Source organism: Muntiacus reevesi, chromosome 10 (genome assembly GCF_963930625.1).
Source record: "Muntiacus reevesi chromosome 10, mMunRee1.1, whole genome shotgun sequence".
In the NCBI taxonomy this organism is placed as follows: Eukaryota; Metazoa; Chordata; class Mammalia; order Artiodactyla; family Cervidae; genus Muntiacus; species Muntiacus reevesi.
In genome coordinates, this window is record NC_089258.1 from 57,370,801 (window position 1) to 57,388,761 (window position 17,961).

At 41.3% G+C, this 17,961-nt stretch overlaps 2 protein-coding genes across 6 annotated transcripts in view; one reads left to right on the forward strand and one right to left on the reverse strand.

Moving 5' to 3' along the window:
* Positions 1-5,646, forward strand: part of SNX25 (sorting nexin 25) — a 94,563-nt gene extending 88,917 nt beyond the window's left edge. For 2 of the 4 annotated variants that reach the window (XM_065947504.1, XM_065947505.1), the window contains 3 exons: positions 2,017-2,210; positions 2,673-2,773; positions 3,291-5,646. In XM_065947504.1, coding sequence (XP_065803576.1) covers positions 2,017-2,210; positions 2,673-2,773; positions 3,291-3,371 — 376 coding nt within the window. In that variant the 3' untranslated portion in view covers positions 3,372-5,646. The remainder of the gene's footprint in view (positions 1-2,016; positions 2,211-2,672; positions 2,774-3,290) is intronic. The other 2 variants (XM_065947503.1, XM_065947506.1) reach the window with 1 other exon arrangement.
* LRP2BP (LRP2 binding protein) overlaps positions 2,100-17,961 on the reverse strand; it is a 29,582-nt gene continuing 13,720 nt past the window's right edge. Inside the window, exons 5-10 of one of the 2 annotated variants that reach the window (XM_065947514.1) lie at positions 11,554-11,696; positions 11,369-11,474; positions 10,232-10,455; positions 8,699-8,873; positions 6,502-6,614; positions 2,100-2,230 (exon numbers count right to left, since the gene is read on the reverse strand). In XM_065947514.1, the coding sequence (XP_065803586.1) occupies positions 6,549-6,614; positions 8,699-8,873; positions 10,232-10,455; positions 11,369-11,474; positions 11,554-11,696 (714 nt within the window). In that variant the 3' untranslated portion in view covers positions 2,100-2,230; positions 6,502-6,548. Of the gene's footprint in view, positions 2,231-5,828; positions 6,615-8,698; positions 8,874-10,231; positions 10,456-11,368; positions 11,475-11,553; positions 11,697-17,961 lie in introns of those variants that run through there. The other variant, XM_065947513.1, reaches the window with a different exon arrangement.

Sequence of the window (17,961 nt, forward strand, 5' to 3'; positions counted from 1 at the left end):
AAATGTATGTGCAAGGCTAAAGTGAGTTTTATTACACAAATCTTATAAATTTTTGTGGGAAACATAATAAAGAACATTTTATATTTTTATTCATTTGCAAATAGAATATATTTCCTTTGTGGTGATAAACCAAAATTTACTTCTGTTTAAGATTTTTTTTAATGGTGTTAAGTGACTTGTTTGGTTGGCTTAGTATCGTGGGCTTTTAACAGAAAAATGCCCTGTTTAACTTACAGTTTCAGTCTGATGCAAACCTCTTAACCTTAGTACTGACAAGCCTTGGGTAAAGTTTCCAGATTGGCCCCATTTTTCTGAGAACTCCAGACTTGCACATTTCTTTTCCAGTTTCAGAAAGTCACGCATACGTTCCTTGCTCCAATTTATGATGTTGACTGTTAATACTAAGATGAGCAGCTGTGGGCTGAGAGCGGTGAACACGTTAGGCAGTGGTTTTCCTGGCCAGGGGAGGGGCACTGGGTAGGCATCTCCAGGCTGCTGGCTCAGGGGGCCTGTCCTCGGGTAGAGAAGTGGCGGAGCCCCCCGCCCTCTGCTGTTCTGCCTCAGGCAGACGATGCCCACCATGAGCAGCTCCACGTCCCTGCTGCCTGGTACTGACTGTCATTTCACGTTCCAGAATGGCTGCAGAAACTTCCTACGGTTTGGGCTAATACAAAGTCAGACTTGAATTGACAGAAAATATGTAGGAGATGGCCTTTGGTAAAAGCCACTCATCTAATTCTCAGTTGCGAATTGAAATTTTCCTTCTTCATTTCTTCATGCAGTGCCAGTGAGTAACCCAAAGACTCCAGGCAAGACAAACTTGTGATATAGATTTTATTAGGCAGGTCAGCAGGTTCTCTCCTAAAGCAGAAGTCCCACTGAATTAATAAAATTATCTTATTTAGTCTAGGGCTGAATCGCACAGTTCTAAGCAGTACTGGGAAGTGTCTTAGGAGACATGCAGTTACAGGATTACCACAGTTGTGACTCATAGTGGACTCTGGACTTCACTAGTGACTGGGTTACTGTGTGCAGTGCTGGGCTTGAAACAGCTATTTCAGATACTGTTCCTAAAAACCAGACATCGGCCCTTTAAAAATCTGGTTGGGAAGTCAGATTCTTAAAGGGCTGTTTGATTTATTATTTGTGAGTTAAGTTTGAAGTCTCAGGCCTTCCTGGTGCTAAGAGTCGAAGGTGATTCTGCTCCCCTTTTCTGCAGAGACCTCCCTCCCGCCCTCAGGACTGCTCCTCCCCTGTGAGCTCTGCTGGTCTCTTGACAACAGCAGTCCTGTGGGTGGTTGGAACTGGACTGCTGAAGTCGGCTTTATGGAAGACCTGAGTGACCGGATAAAAGCCACTTACTTATAACTCTGCGGGTCAGGGTCTGTCGGTCTATTCCTGTGGGAGGTTGGAGTGGCTGGATGGCAGTGTATTCTCTCAGAGTGCTCCCCTTTGTGGGGAAAGGGGTGTCTTCTCCCTTCTGCCTGCTGAGCCTGTGAGATGCTTCCCGGGTGGGAGGACTCCGCCCAGCACCCCCTGCCACAGCGGCCCCAAGGGACGACTCGTGAAAAAGCTTGCTTCTCCCCAGGATTGCCAGAGCTCAGGAAGGTCTTCAGGCCATTTTTCGCAGTCTTTACATGGATGGATGTTTTCAGTTTGCGACACTTTATGGAGAAATTAGTATATTAAGTACCATGCACTGTTAGAGTAGTTGCCAACTTCAAATGAATCCATCTCCTCTCAGTTTCTTGCCTTTCAAAATTGAAAGACACCATGTGGCAAACATTTAGGGAAATCAGTAACAGTGGAAACGTGAGCTACAGGAATGAGCGGCCACCAGTGTTACCAAAATGAAAAATAACTTTCAGAGTCAGCGTTTAAAAATCCAATTCCTAGTTTATTCATCAAATGCCTCGATCACACTGTATCTTAACCTACCCACTGATAAATGCCTTTTGAGAAACAGAGAATACAATTTTTAAAAACCTCATCCATGACACATCTTTCTCTTAAAAGACAAATTCGGGACACAGTGAACTGGATTTTCAGTGAGCAAATGTTGGTTTACTACATCAACCTTTTCCGGGATGCTTTTTGGCCCAATGGGAAGCTGGCGCCGCCAAAAACAACCCCACGCCAAGAACAAAGCCGAGTGCACAGCCAGGAAACAAAGCAGAGAGCACAGCAGAAGCTGCTCGAGAACATTCCAGGTGAGGCCCGTGTTCTGCTCCTGAAAGTCAGACAGAAAGGGAGTGTGGTCAGCCCCACTAAGGCATCTGTCACTTAGGAAACATTATTTACAGTGAAAAAAAGTGATTGTACCTTTTTCTTTCAAATCATGTCTTGTCCCTTGCTAATAAATTATACTGAGCGTCCCCAAAAGAACAGTACTGGTTATAATTTCACTAGAGCAGTGTTTTAGACAACAAAATTTTATACTTTAAAAATCCGTTTTGAGAGCTATGGTTTTAATTGGGGTATTAAAATTATAGTATGTATAAATGTCTTATGTCAAAAACCTATTCTTCCCTGAAACACTGGAAAGAACCCGCCCCTCACGTTCCTCGGTCCCTTTCTGTGCTGTGTGCACACAGGGCGTGGCCTCTCACTGAAGGTCCGTGCACGGTGCACTTGTATCAGTAGCAGCTCGAAATATAAACTTAATTTTTCAGATATGCTTCAGAGCCTTGTTGGACAGCAAAATGCCCGTTACGGTATAATAAAAATATTCAATGCACTTCAAGAAACGAGAGCCAATAAGCACCTGTTATATGTGAGTAAAGCCTCCCATAGGAGTCCGTTTCTTCAGTTGTTCATTTCTGTTCACATATGGGGGTAGATTTTAATTCTTTATGCTCGTAATCATTTTTATTACTTATAACTCTGAACCCATTTTCTCTGCTTTATTTTTGTCTGTTCAATTTGATTAAAAAAAAAAAAATACTCCCAGTGGATGCCACCTCCTCTTCCTAGCCTGCTGTAGTTTCTCTCTTGTGCAGTAACATCTCTGCCTGACTGCTTCGCTTCCTTATTTCAACAAAGCAAACTGTTTCCTAGCTGTCTGTCTTATAATAGTGAGCAATATTAAATACCCCTGATGGTCTGATGATGGTTAACGGACCATGAAATAAATCAATCTAAATGGAGTTTATAGAATACGGATTCCTTTGGAGAGTAACTTGTTCACTGAGAATCATCTCAGGCTTAAAATTAGATTTTAGTCTTAGATGTAGATATCTGAATAAATCTTTATAGAGAAAAAGACTTTTTTTCTTTCTTTCTTGGTTCAGGTGCTGATGGAACTGCTGCTAACTGAATTGTGTCCTGAGCTGAGAACTCATTTAGATCAACTTAAAGCTGGTCAGGTTTGAGACTGCACAAATAAACCACCAAGAAATGTCTGTACTAATAGACATGAAACATTTTCCTCTTTTCCACAGAGGGCTTGACTGGGAACCATACTGAACTTTTAGTTACCTCCCTCTAGTTTTATGTGAATTAAGCAGAATTGGGGAGGAAACTTGATGCTGTATATTAGGCAACAGAAAAAAAAAATTGTTAATGATTTTTATTTTAATATAAATCCTTTAAAGGACAACATACTGTTTGAAATATAAATGTTGATATGTGATAAGAACCTAGGAAATATTTTAAATATTTATGAAGTTTTGTTTTAAATGAAGAACTCTGAACATTGTACAGTTAATCTCCTCACTGAGGACTCTGAACATTCCTCTGTTCGTGTGTACTGAATATTGTTGTGCAATGCTTTGTGTGAAGTTATTGTGAAAATTTTCCTGTCTTTATTTTTACCAAAGATTTCCCATAGTTTGAAGCATTTGAAGCAATAAATTATAAAAATGAATCAGAGCTCTGATGTTTAAGATAATTGTATCCTTCTCTTAAAAAACAATTGAAACACTGAAGGCAGTTCAGATATATATCAAGTGCCTTGTTTGTAGAAAACATTGTGCATGTGAGTTCTTCTGTAAGGAGGTATAAAGGTTGTGCCATTCTCCCAGAATGAATGTGAAAAATATGATTTTTAGTTGCATGAGAAGAGCCAAATGGGTGCTCAAAGAGCTGTATTCAGGATGTGGGATGGGAGCTAAATTGTGAAAGACAGGCAGGGATGAAATGGGGGAACAAAGAGGAGGGAAGTTACTTCATGCTGCTCACGACTCGACTGTGTCATCAAGTCTTGGGGACTAGGAGGGGCATCAGGTGTACAGAGGTTGCTTTGTTTTCAGTAGTAGGGCATGGACAAGTGACTTAATTTTCCTGGGTTTTACCATTTATTATGCAGTGATAAGGAAACACTTCCCCTATCTAACCTCCAGGAATACTGACAGAAACTAATTAAGCAGAAATTCAGTTTGAAATCCATGAAAGAAAAATACTATGTAAATGTGTATTAAAATGGTATTGATTATATCATTGTTAGAGCATATCTGCCAAGTTCTTGATACAAAACATAAGTTCTGAAAGAGAAATGATTGAAAATTAGTAAAGCAAATTTTATCTCTGAGATTCTGTTAGCTACAGCTCTTTGATCCTTTTCTCAAACCGAGACATTATACTTCGGAATTATCATTCACAGCGACATAGAAAAGACATTCAGAGAAGAGAAGCAGCGTGAGGTCACCAAGCCCCAGGAACCTCACAGCAATTACTCAAAGTGTCCGTCTTCTGTAATTACACCAGAACTGTTATGACTTCTCAATCTTAAGTCTTATCTTTTCATAAGTTATCAACTATAAGGACTTAATCGAAGTTTTGATTTTTCTTTTTCTGAAAACAGTTAATGATCTTGAAGCTTCACCTCCCTTAATGACTGACTCCAGTCACAGGTCAAGGTATGCATCGTGGCTGGTGGCAGTGGTATTAATAGTTTTCAGGGGCTCACTTGTGCTAGACGTGCCAGTGTTATGGTAACTACAGTACACTGAAATTTTAACTTCTGCGTTGGATTCACTTAGGACATGCAAGCATAGCGTATCACAAAATATGACATGTCAAACTCCTACCTTTAGGATTTCTCAGACCTGTGTTCTCATGGCCGTTAACCTGGTCTTCACTTTGGAGACTGAAGAGTGCGCTATTAAAAGTGCTATTAAAGTCCTCATACATGGCTTTATTACATTTCTGTTTTAAGATTCTTAAAGGCTCAAGGAAATGGACTGAGTGTGGAGAAGAAAATATCGTTTGGGAATCTGGATCTTCAAATAACTGAAGGAATGTTCTATGGATGCTATTAAGAAAATAAGAGCAAAGCAAGTGGGTTTGTATTGTAGAATGATTTAAGCTAGGTTTTTATGAAATCTTGTAGTGGGCTAGAGAAATGGAAAAGTTGTTTCTGGGGGAGAACAGTCTTCAGTAGCGATCTGAAAAGGAAAGGACTGGTTTTCGGGGATGGTTTATGTTTCTACTCTTAAGAGATTTAAAGGAGACGTATATGGCCTGAAGTTTGTTAAAATTTCTTCCCTTTAGATAAAGACAAAATGAAGTTCAAGTAATACAGACAAACCAGAACATGAAACAAAAGCAGGTAGTTTTGTGCCACTTAATACTTCATTAGTGACCAGTGCCTACATATTAATTGTATTTTACCAGTGCTAAAATGAGTTCTTGTAAATCACTTTAGAAAGGATGGGTGTGATTTATAAAATAAAAGCCAAAACGTTTACAAAGAAGGTGTCATTTGGGTATCTTAAATAATACTGTCAATGTTTATTTTACAGATGTGTATTTCCTTTAAAATCTTCTGGTATGGATTCTATTTTTTCTGTCGGCTTTTAGCTTTGTAGATGTAATGGACAAGGAAAACCTCTTGCTGATTTAACAATTTCTAGGTCTTATACTGGTAGATGATTTGAGATTTTATCTTTGAAATACACTGAGGGTTTTAAAATGCAGACAAGGACTTGAAGTTCAAAGAGACATCTTGTTTCAATACAGTAGTTTTACTCACTAAGATGTTTAAGGGAAGATATAGAGGGGCAAAATTGTAAGCAGTTTCTTAAACCCACTTATTTTCAAATTTAGATTTCAAGTTTTCCCTTTCAATTTGGAATTTTCTATTTTAAAATTTTAGATGACTGAATAAAATTATTAAAAATTCACAAAACTAAAGATTAAATATAATAACTAATGATTAAGGAAATTTAAAGAATTACACTTTGTCATTTTTTTGGTAAGTTTGTAGCACTTATACTATTAAAGCTAAGACTGCACCAAGTATTTCAGGACACTATTTAAGAATGGAAAAAAACCCTGGCTTTATAGAATAGTTTTCAATACCTGACACAATCTGGGCCACTCTCTAGAGTAAGAGGCTGGATCTCTTGAGGACTCTTCCTGCAATTTGATCTTGTTAGCTAGGTTTCAAGTTGTATTACACAAATTCAAGAATGAAGGTATCATGCCATCATGATACCATTAAAATACTCAGGTTAATCTAACATATGAGGCAGAAAACATAGCTATTATAAAAACACATACATTCTAAGCTGTTCAAATCGATGATCTTTGTTGAAATGCATTGTGGTCTAAATTCTTTGATGAATAAGTAAAGTGTGAAGTTCATCTGCCAATGCAGGATTCAGACGACAAGCCTTCAAATTCAAAGAAAGTTATTTAGACATATTATGAACTGTTGAACCTTTTGTTTTTAAGAAGTAGAGTACAGTGATTTAAGGGAGTTTTGTAATTAAGATACATTTCTACTCTAATTGCTTAATTGGGGGAATTCAAGTTAACCTATGCAAAACAGATCATATACTAAAAATAACCATGCTATTATCATTTGGGGGAGAGAGAATTTTCAGTGCCCAAAATAATGAATTTACACATTGATAGTATTCTAAGATGTGAATTATTTAAGTAAGTAAAATAGAAAGCATTACTATTTGATCTCAAACTTTCTATCTCATGTGAATAGCAGCATGGATAATTTTTAAATATATGGTTTTGTTATGCCTAAATTAGTGATAAGGTGCATAATTTCATAGTATGTCAAGAATTTGAAAGACAGAAGGCATCTCACCCAAACCTCACTCCCTGCAGAAACTGTCTCCTTAGTTCCCACAACAGTGGGTCACTGGGCACTTGACTGCTGCCCTCCCCTTCCCGTAACGCTGCCTGGGCTGTAAGCCTCTGCCCACTGTGCCTCTCTTCTAGGACAGCCTCGCAGTCTGCTGAAGATCACCACTGAAGCCCCTCAAGTCCTTTTTCTCAGAGTAAAATACTTAGAATTTCCCTTATTGTGCCTCATCTGACATGATTCCAGACCCTTCACTGGTATACTTTTAAAATGCAGAAAAGTTAGAGGAAGTATCTCCCATAAAATCCAGTGACCAAAACTGAGTAATGGGTTTGTATTATCTCCCAACCTAAGGAAAATAGTTTTACAGTCGTACCTGTTTATTATGCTGTTTTGTTTAGGATGAACATGTACCACATTTCTGGATATTTTTCACCCAGAGTTCTCTTGGCTTATGTCTTCTTGTAAAGGACACCTAGTACAGAATCTAAAACTGACTTGGTTTGGAAACTGGTATAATCAAAGAATATTTAGATTTTAAAAAAGACAGCTGTTACTCATACTAATAGAATCGTGTAATGGTAGATATCTCAAAGGTTAGTTCTATTTTTGTACCATATTCTGATATTTGTGTTGATATGGGTTTAATACTGTGGACATTTTAATTTCCCACAAAATAATTTAGGGTTCCAAACTTGCCGGCACAATGCAGCCTCCTAGGGAACTTAAATCTGCCCATGTCCATTCTAGGACATTAAATTTTTCTGAAATAAGGCCTAGGTTTTTGAATTTCCGACAAAATAATTTAGGGTTCCAAACTTGCCGACACAATGCAACCTCCTAGGGAACTTAAATCTGCCCGTGTCCATTCTAGGACATTAAATTGTTCTGAAATAAGGCCTAGGTTTTGGACTTCTTAAGAGATCCCCATGTGATCTTAACATGCAAATAATTTTGAGAACCACTGCTGTAACATAATCAGATTTTTAGGCAAGGGACTAAAAATTCTTCTTTGCTCTGTTCCCCTGCTCTGGCTGAACAATTTGTGTATTATGCAAATTTTAATACTCTAATTCTAATTTGGAGTTATGGATGTCATGGACCTGAGGTGTGCAATTTTTTGCTTTCTTTTTATTAAAAAAATGAACTTGCAGTTACTATTCATAATGACTGCCTTTCTCACTTCCTCTGCAGTTTTTAACAGTTGCGTTTAGATGTGAAATCTATTTGGTATAAATAAACTGATCACATGGATTAAAACATGAAAAGGCTTATTTTAACTTGTTGTAGTAGATGTCATGCATAAAGAAACCTTAATGAAATGTAATGTATACAGAAGGAAAAGAGAGATTCACGCTTTTTCTGGATGAACTAAGGCATGCTTGTTCAGGCTTTAAGGTCTTAGTGTTGAGCCTTAGGCTGCAGACAGTGAAACAGAATAATTTGCATCAAAAATAGAAATTTTACCATCTGAGCTTAATTATGTTTAAAAGAATGAGAAAACTGTCTGCAAACAAGCTGCATGTCTGACAACTTCTGGGTAGACAGAGGTTATCTGCATAGTAAGTAAGAAACAGTAATTTATAAAATGTTCAAGTCTCAACTAAAAACCCAGAAATTCTAATTGAGTCCATTTATGTTTGCGATAGGGCTTACTTTAGAATAATAGCGTTTAGCTGTCGCCTCATCCTTTGTGATCCCCAAGCCAAGCTGCAGACACCGTGCGTGGTAGAAAGAGGCCATGGCCATGCCTCTGCTGATGAATTCCGGGAGACAGTCTGTGACCTGGGCTATCATGGGGATGTCGTGAACCTCATCATAGTCGGCGATCCTGGAACACCCAGTCGTCAAATTTAAACACACTATCACTTACGGTTTACATTTTTATAAACGCATCCAGAAATTGTCCTTGTGCCCCAAGTGGTTTCCCTAGCATTTCTACAAGTTTTAGAACTAAATTGTTTGCTGTATGGGGAATGGTAAATACAGTCAACTAACACAAGTGGAAGAGGAACCAACCACAGTGGTTACTTTACAGCCCCCTTAGGATTACACTTGTCAGGTTTAATAACCACTAGAAACATTAGGTTTAAAATATTACTACAAAAATTCTTACCACTTTGCTGATTTAAACAATGGAGAGAAAAGCAGTCTTCTATCTCTTTGGGTATTTAAACATCAACCTTGAATTTGGACTTCAGTCACAGAGGACCAGAAAACACATTGAGAAACTTGCACATCTATGTTTAGTGGGCAATAAAAAGTCATTCTTTGTAACCCAGATACAGAGATGGACAATTATATGGAAGAGTCCATTCCATGTCAGCTGTGATACAAGGAAACAGGAACATGGACAATAATGAAAAGTTCCAAAGATTTTTAAAGGATTACTTGAAGTCTTAGTTTTACCCAGATGGGCACTTGGGAGATTTGAGGCACTAGAGACCACACCTCTGCCCATGATGCTGGGGAGGTGAGGGCAAAAGGCATTCCTTCATCCTCCAGTGTAGATGTCCACCTCACACTGGGCGCCTGTGGGCTCTGTGGAAGGGCATGTAGGGAGGGAGGTATCAGCATGGCTTTACAGCCATTCTAGAGGACACCATGGTCTCTTTCTCGTGTTGCGTTTGTGCATTGTGGATAAAGGCAGGAAAGTACACAGCCTCAGAACAAATTTCCATATCCTTTACGTAGTGTTGAGTCTTTTAACCTTTCTTATTTTGCTGTCCTCATCAAGGTAGTGTAACTGTGCAGTTATAGAACCCGTGGCTGAGGGTGTAGGAAGAAAAAAAATTCTCATGTGCCAAGCTATGTTAAATGCTTTATATTCACTATTGTTTTTAATAAAGAAGAAAATACTTCTGCAAGATTGCAAAAGAACAATTCGTGCCCTCAGAAGTAAAATTTGCTTAAGATCACTTAGCCGACATATAGAGCAAAGAGCACTGAAATCATGCAGATTGATGGCACAGATGTTTCATCAATCACTATCTGATACGGTAGCCACTGGCTGTGTGTGTCTGTTTAAATTAAAATCCAGTGAAAGTTACAAGTTCAGTCCTCAGTTGCACTGGCCACTTTGCAAGTGCCAACAGTCATCATTTCCAATACTGCAGTGAGTTCTATTAAACAGACCAGGCACAGAACATCTAGTAAGCTTTTGTAAATACTTTTATCCAGCTTACTCACCTTTTGGAAAATGCAACACACTTTGTAAAGAACTTCATCTTGTAGTAATACTCCACGAGAGTCCCTTGAGCATAGACGTTGCCACGCTCCGCGGCTTCCCTCAGGCAGTGCAGGGCAGCCTCAGTGTCCTGGCGGATCCCTTGTCCGTAGAAGTACATGAGCCCCAAGGCACCCTGGGACTCCAGGTTTCCATTGCCACAAGCTTCTGAGTGCCAATAAAAGGCCTAAGAAAAAGCACAATTCCATAGTATTCACAAGGTGGAATTTAATTCATCTTTAGGACACAGCTCCAGCCTCTTGGACACAGGTCAGGCTGGCAACAGTTTCGCAGGCCTCAGAGAGGGTGCTGAGGGAGGTCCCGCTGTTGTCTCCCCACAGTGCAGGCCAGGTCACTGGCTTGAGCTCAGTTATTCAGGTTTTGGGATTTTCAAGTTTTCCAGAGGAAGCACAGAGAAGGTGGGAAACAGGAACCAAGTGTCTGAAAGGCTTTGTAAAGCGGCACAGCAAGGAGACCTGCTGGTGATGTTAGATGGTAGCCATCTTTCAGGCCCACTTGGAGCTCTAACAGGATCAAAGACAACCAAGGATACAAACCTGCATGTGGTCCAAGCACATCTGCCCTGTGAATCTGAGTTCACAGAGATTTCCAGGCAGCTGTTCAGCTATCTGCCAAGGATCGGTGAGGGCAGGGGCAGGGCGGGGGGGCGGCAGTGGGGGTGCAGGGAGTGGGTGGTGGTGGTTGTGTGGCTCCTACAAGCTTGCCTTGAATGCCTCATTTCCTCCTCCCTATAAGATTTCTTGGAAACATCTCCCATCACTGATGATTTTTTAAAAGAGACTACTAACTCACCCTCCTCTTTTACCTTTTATGGTAGAATATTTTGTAGGTGTGTGTTCCACACACACCTACACAAAGTGCTCACATCTGTGGTCTCCTTTGGCAGAAGAAGGCAGCATTCATAGTTGAGGCAAGATGAGCTTGGAGATGCTAATATGTAAGCTTTCTTTACATTTTGAAGAATTATGAGCTACTCAGGACTACATACTTATTCCTCACTATCCTCCATTCACAGAAGGAATAGTGAACTAAATATTAATCTACACGTGATGCTACAGTTTATCAAATGGACCAGTTACCTTCTCAAGCTCTTTGGGCTCCTTTGTTGAGTAATACAGTCCTAGGATACTCTGAGCCTTCACACTAGCTTTTGGGTTTCCATTATCTGCAGCAAAAAGCCACAGTCTAGAAGAAAAGGAGAGGCGAGTTATTCTTTGTTTAGAACATTTGATTAAAACAAAATCTTGTTCTTAGGTCAGATTACCTTTCAGCTTCCTTGTCTGATCGTTTAACACCTTTTCCTTCGTAATAAGCTCTTCCAAGGTTGTAAGCTGCTGCAAATTTTAAGTGTCTTGCTTTGGGGCATGGAGAATCAACAATTTTCTTCATATATTCCACTCCTTTTTCCTTCCACAAAGGAAAAGAACAAGACAGAAAGTCCCAGTTTAGTTTTACCCAAACTAAGTTTTCTGATAATGCCATGAAGCGTTCACACTCTGACATGATGTAGAGTCTCGAGTCTGTACCTAACAGCATGCTTGTCCTGGAGTCTGCAGGGCTAGATATAAATAGAAGTCCATCTCCCGAGTCAGTGTTCCTAGGAGCTCTGGAAGATAAGGCATGCCTCCCATATTACAGCTTCCACAATTGCATCATGTCTCAATGAGTTCCTTTGTCTCATGTTCCTTATTTTGAATCAGCACAGTTCTTAGAACTTGTCAAAGTGTAAGAATAACCAGACACTTTCACATTTTTAACCCTTACAGGATGCATGTGAGCCCTAAACCCTGTCTTCTTTCTTTAAGCGCACTTTCCTTAGCTGTGCTCAGTGATAAATTTTTATCTACTACACTCATCTTCATATGATGTCTGCATAGTCACAAAACACAGAAGACATCCTGCCTGCTAATAAAAGGCTTGCCCTGCCTCTGAAAACCCAGACACGAACTGTTTACCAACCTAGGCTCCTCCTGCCCAGTGCCCAGCAAGCCAAAACACTGGGACACCGAGGTTTGCAGCAAGGAGCCAAGTAGATGGGAGAACAAATCTCAAATTCCAGCCGCTGCAAGGCAAAAGGTTTGGGGTATTTATGGGATGAAGAAAGCAGCCACTGGAGGCATGGGGAGCGTGGGGAAAAGTGACTGGGAAAAGGTGTGGAGTCTTTGTTCTGTGCAAGTGTACCTAAGCTATAGGGCTCTGCATGTTCAACAAGTCACCAAGCAATGGACACTTGTGCATGCCCAGATGGGCTGATGGTTCCATCCCCTCTGAACCGGCTCAGCTCAAAGTAGACATACCCGACTCCAGGTTCCTAAAAGCTCAGGCAAGCATCTTGTTTAGGCTACATGCTGCCTGGGGGACACACCAGTCTTAAAAGCATCTGGATTAGTGAAGGCAATCGAAATGGATTTGAACATGGTTTCAGTCCCCACCTTACCTTTTGACCATTTCTCACTCTGGAGGAAAAAGAGCGAGGATAGCGCCGGCTAATTCCTGCTGATAAGCCCTAACATGGGCTTGAATCAATCTCTTAAATACTTATTTGAAAATACGTTCCTGGTTTCAAGTGAACATCTTTTTTAATGTGGATGATTTTTAAAGTCTTTATTGAATTTGTTATGACACTGCTTCTGTTTTATGCTTTGGTTTTTTGGCCGGGAGGCATGTGGGGTCTTAGCTCCCCAACCAGGAATCAGACCCACACCCCCAGCACTGGAAGGCGAAATCTCAACTGGATCACCAGCCAGTCCCTCAAGTTAACATCGTGATCCCAAACAAATATCACTTATGCACCAGCTGTCAGGGTATTCACAGGCCCAACACTGGTAATAAAAATTGCAGATAAATATGTACCAGGTTGGGAGCAGGGACAACTATGTATCCTCTAAGGGCACACAGAATACCAGACATGTTAAGACTCTCATCCTTGGGGATTTTACCTGAGACACGGTCTTACCTGGGATCTCTGTCTTATAATAGTTTTTACCTATTGGAGTGTCTTGATCATTATCAGTTGACAACATTTAGATAATATGGAAGGGACACAGGCTGGGAAAGCTAAGTGTGGTTTCTGAAATACCCTCACCAAACAGAACCTTGGCAAGGGGAGATGCCAAAGGTTTTGTTTTGTTTTTTATTCTGAGGACAGGAGGAGAAGACCAAATTTCCAGTTAGTCAAGAAAATACAAAGGACGGGAAATTTACTGATTAGCCTAATTCAATAGTCACGCCTGAAGTCACAGTGAAGTTAGGGATGGTCAACAATTAATGACAGGCACAACTAAGGGGTCAACATGATCAAATACAGAAGGTTTTGGATGACAGCCAAAAGGTAGAGAAATTATCTACCTTTGCCAAAGACTGAAAAATTCTGATCACTGAACTGTCCTTCCAAGCCTGGGAGGTTATAAACAAAGAGAAAGCGGAACAGAAACTCTGATAACTAATGAGTTATTTAAATTGCTCTCTGAATTTTACTTTCTCAAGCCCACCACCACAGCAGCCCCATTCACCTGTCTTTCTCATGGCTGCTTCCTCAGTAGGAACTTCAGATCTGTTGGGGGGTCCCTGGCCCTCTGAGAAGCTGGGGTTGATGTTCCTCTTGCAGTGTGGCTTCCCTCTCCTGGCCGGTTCCTCATAAGGTCCGTTTGTTGAAGATGGAGCTGGGCTTCAGAATGTTCATTATCTCCTCCTTTAAGAACTTCTGAAAGGGGTTTTGTTGTGAGTCCAAAGCTGAGGACCCAAATGTGGCAGAAGCCGGCCATTCCCAGAGATTCCTACAGCAGTCTCTTGGTGGGTGAGGGCTGCTGCCCTGCCTAGAGCTCCCCTTCTGTCAGAGGTCAAGTCTCTGTCCTTGTGAGAGTTCAAAACCCAAATATTTACCAGAGGGCTGAGAACTCTGCTTTTTCTTGGATACCTGATAACCTCGTTCAACCAAAGAGGCTGAAATCAAAATCATGGTCTGGCAACCTCCCTGGTGGTAGAGTGGATAGGAACCTGCCTGCCAGTGTAGAGCACACAGGTTGGATCCCTGGTCTCGGGGCAACTAAGCCCATGTGCCAACAACTATTGAGCCTGTGTTCTAGAGCCTGGGAGCTGCAACCACTGAAGCGCGCACGCCTGGAGCCCGTGCCCGGCAACCAGAGAAGCCACCGCAATGAGAAGCCCAAGCACTACAACGAAGAGGAGCCCCTGCTCACCACAACTAGCGAAAAGCCTGCACAGCAACGAAGAGCCAGCACAGCCAAAAAAATAAAGAAAAATCATATTCTGGTCTCAAGGTCCTTTGTCTTACTGGTAATCTGAATACCAGTCTACCTCCCTCATTTAGTTGAGGGTCCCTTAATCTTTTGCCAGGATTGCTCCAAAAATGATGGGTGAAGTTTTAAATCCTCAAGGAAGTACTGTCTGGCAGTACTGTTGTTTAACTCTTAGTATCAGATCTTTCCACTTGAAAGCAAACAACTCTTGGGATTTAAAACAAGGACCTGCAAGAAAAGGCTTTGTGGACAGATCAGTGACACAGTGCAGGGCTCAGGGACTGCCCCACGAGCCTCTTTTACAATCTGATTGCTCTTAAATCCTGTACAAGCCGACTTCAGGTGATGCCCTAACTTATATAGGCCTAGCTCTCTGCTCTTGCTGATCTCTCGTCCACCCAGGCCTCTGGACTCCTCTTTGCAATCTCTCCTGGAATAGCTGCAGGCTGTTCTCTTTGGGGTACAGCCTGAAATTTGCGAGCCTGCTCTAGTGGTATTTTAATGCTCATTTGCCCAGGTGCAAAGGTAACCCTGGTATTTAGTAAATCTCTCAGAAGGGAAATGGGACATTCAGGCATATATACAAAGTTATGCTTTTTCCCCATCTGACAGTCTAACTCCTGGAAAAAAAGACATTTTCAAGGTTTCTTTGGACACCTCAGCTCAATCCCCAGTAGCCAATTCCTAACATTTAGACAGTTAGACACAGACATACATGGACAAGCAAGACTAAAACAAAACCATGGCCCTGGGCCTGTGACCCATAATACAGAAGCCTGTAACCTTCTGTACTGTCTGCCAAAAACCCTCCAAGTGGGCCTCTGGTCCATGATTCATTCAGGGTTGCAAAGACAATCTAGGCATAGTTGTGCTTCTTTAACCAAGTTACTCACCCAAAAGAAATCTTCCAAGCCCAAAAGCCCAAAATCTCCAAAATATGCTACAAAAAATCAGGTCCGACTGCTCACTGCGCAGAAGCCAATACTTGAGAGGCAAGTCAGGTGGAAAGGAAAGTTTTTTTTATTCCAGAGGCCAGCAGTGGGAGAGAACGGTGGACTCAAGTCCGAAAGCCAACTCCTCACTGACGATCAGTGGGTAAGAACTTTTATAGTTGGAGAGGGGGTTGCATGCAGAACAGCACCGTCAGTTCTGACAGTCATCTTGAAACGGGTCGTGAAGTGGTCTGATCAGCGTCATCTTGATATTTTAAGTACAGTTAATCTTCAGTTCCAGGGTTTGTTTGTTCCCATTTCTTTGGGGCCAGTTCTCATGGCTAGTCTGGTCATCATGTATTTAACTTCTTCTACCTGGTAGGGGTTTCAGTGGCTACAAACCAGCTCAAAGGATGTTCTCCTGAGGAGAACTAAAGGTCCTTGGCTTCATTTAATGACTGAAGTAGTGTAATTTGGTCTTGTTTTCCTTTGCTTCAACACTTTCATTTCTCTGAATTCATTCTTTGACTGGTTTTTCTCCACACAAAAGGCAGGCAGAGGATGCGGGGGTGGGGCTGGGGCGGGAGCGGGGAGCGAGGGCCATAGGGTCTGCTTGTCCCCAGGTCCTCAGCACCAGCAAGGGGCCAACGAGCCACAGGTGAAAGGTTCATCTTTACTTACCTCTTGGCTGGCTCACCTCACCTGTTACCAAACTAGATTTGTCTCGCCAGACACATTGCAAGCCAAACGCTGAGACACCGAGGTCTGCAGCAAAAAGAGGGTTTATTTGCAAGGCAGTCAAACCAGAAGACAGGAAGAACAAATCTCAAAACAGCTTCCCAAGGCAAGTGGTTCCAGGTATTCACAGGATAATGAATAATGCAGCATGGCAGCTGGAGGTGTGGGGAGTGTGGAGGGCATGGGGAAAGGTGCGGTGACTGGTGGGTAATTTTCACTCTGCGCAGGTGTAACTAAGCTACAGGCTTCTGCACATTCAAAAGATCACCAAGCAATGAACACCTGTGGATGCCCAGCTGGAGGGTGGGTGGCCCTATCCAGTCTCAACCAGCTGCTCAAACTAGATGCAGCTGACTCCCAGTTTCTAGACAACCACTTGGGCAATGGTTTATGGTTTATGCTCATGTTGCCTGGAGGGCATGTTAGCTTTAAAACAACCTTGACAAATGAAGGCAGGTGAAATGGACTTAATCCTCAGTTTCAAAACCTTCAAAAGTCACTCCAAAGAAAAAAATATTTAACAATCATGTACAGTTGTATACACTTCATTCTAACCTTTACCCCTCACTGCTCTCTCAAAACGCTGTTGTTGGCTAAACACCACAGTAAAAGATGAGAAAATAAAGGTGTTTTACTGAGTCCCAGATCACATGGATCTATTTCTGTGAGTATGTGAGGTAGGTGTCTACCATTCCCCCCGCACCCCAGGTTGTTAGTAAGAGAGAACTTGTGGTACAACCACAGTAGAGTGAAGTGTTTGTGTAAATCCTCCCACAGATGGCAGTGATTAAACTGGGACCAAACATATAGAACCACTTTTTAAAGGCACTAGGAAGTTTACCAAAGCAAACATAAACTGGAAAAGGAATAACTCTTGAAAACTGCAACCGAAAGGGATCCTTGAAATTCAGTAAACCCCAGATAGGATACACAAAAACCCTCTCCTAGGCACACATCATAGTCAAACTGCTGAAAGCTCTAGACACCTTGCAAGCGGTCAGAGAAAAAGGCCATATTACATACAGGGGACATAACACAGAACTTCCCTGGTGGTTCAGATGGTAAGGTATCTGCCTTCAATGCAGGAGACAGGGGTTCGATCCCTGGGTTGGGAAGATCCCCTAGAGAAGGGAATGGCAACCCACTCCAGTATTCTTGCCTGGAGAACTCCATGGACAGAGGAGCCTGATGGGCTATAGTCCATGGAGTCACAAAGAGTTGGACACGACTGAATGACTAACACACAATACAGAGACTGACTTCTCATGAGAAGTCAGGAGATTTTAGAATGGCATTTTTAAAGTGGAGTAAGAAAGAGCTCAACCCCAAAACAATTCATTAGAAATGAAGGTAGATTGAAGACATTTTCAGATAATCACAATTGGAGATAACTTATCACCTGCACATTATACAAGAAATGCTCTTTAAAGGAAGTTTATCAGGTTGAACAGAAATGGAATACAGTGCCAAACGGCAACCCACCTTGATAGGAAGGACTGAAGAGCCCCAGAAATGGTAAATATGTACAAATATAAAAGATACACAGGCACATACATACATACTTGTGTGTATGTATTTTTTCCTCTCAATTTCTTTCCAAAGATATATGATTAAAGTAAACATAACTATTTTGTATTCGGGGGTTTATAATGTAAATTTCAAGACATTTCAGGTCTACCACACAAAGCACATTTGGTTCAACCAGACTCTGGGCCAAATTAGTCTCAAGAACAACTCAGTAAA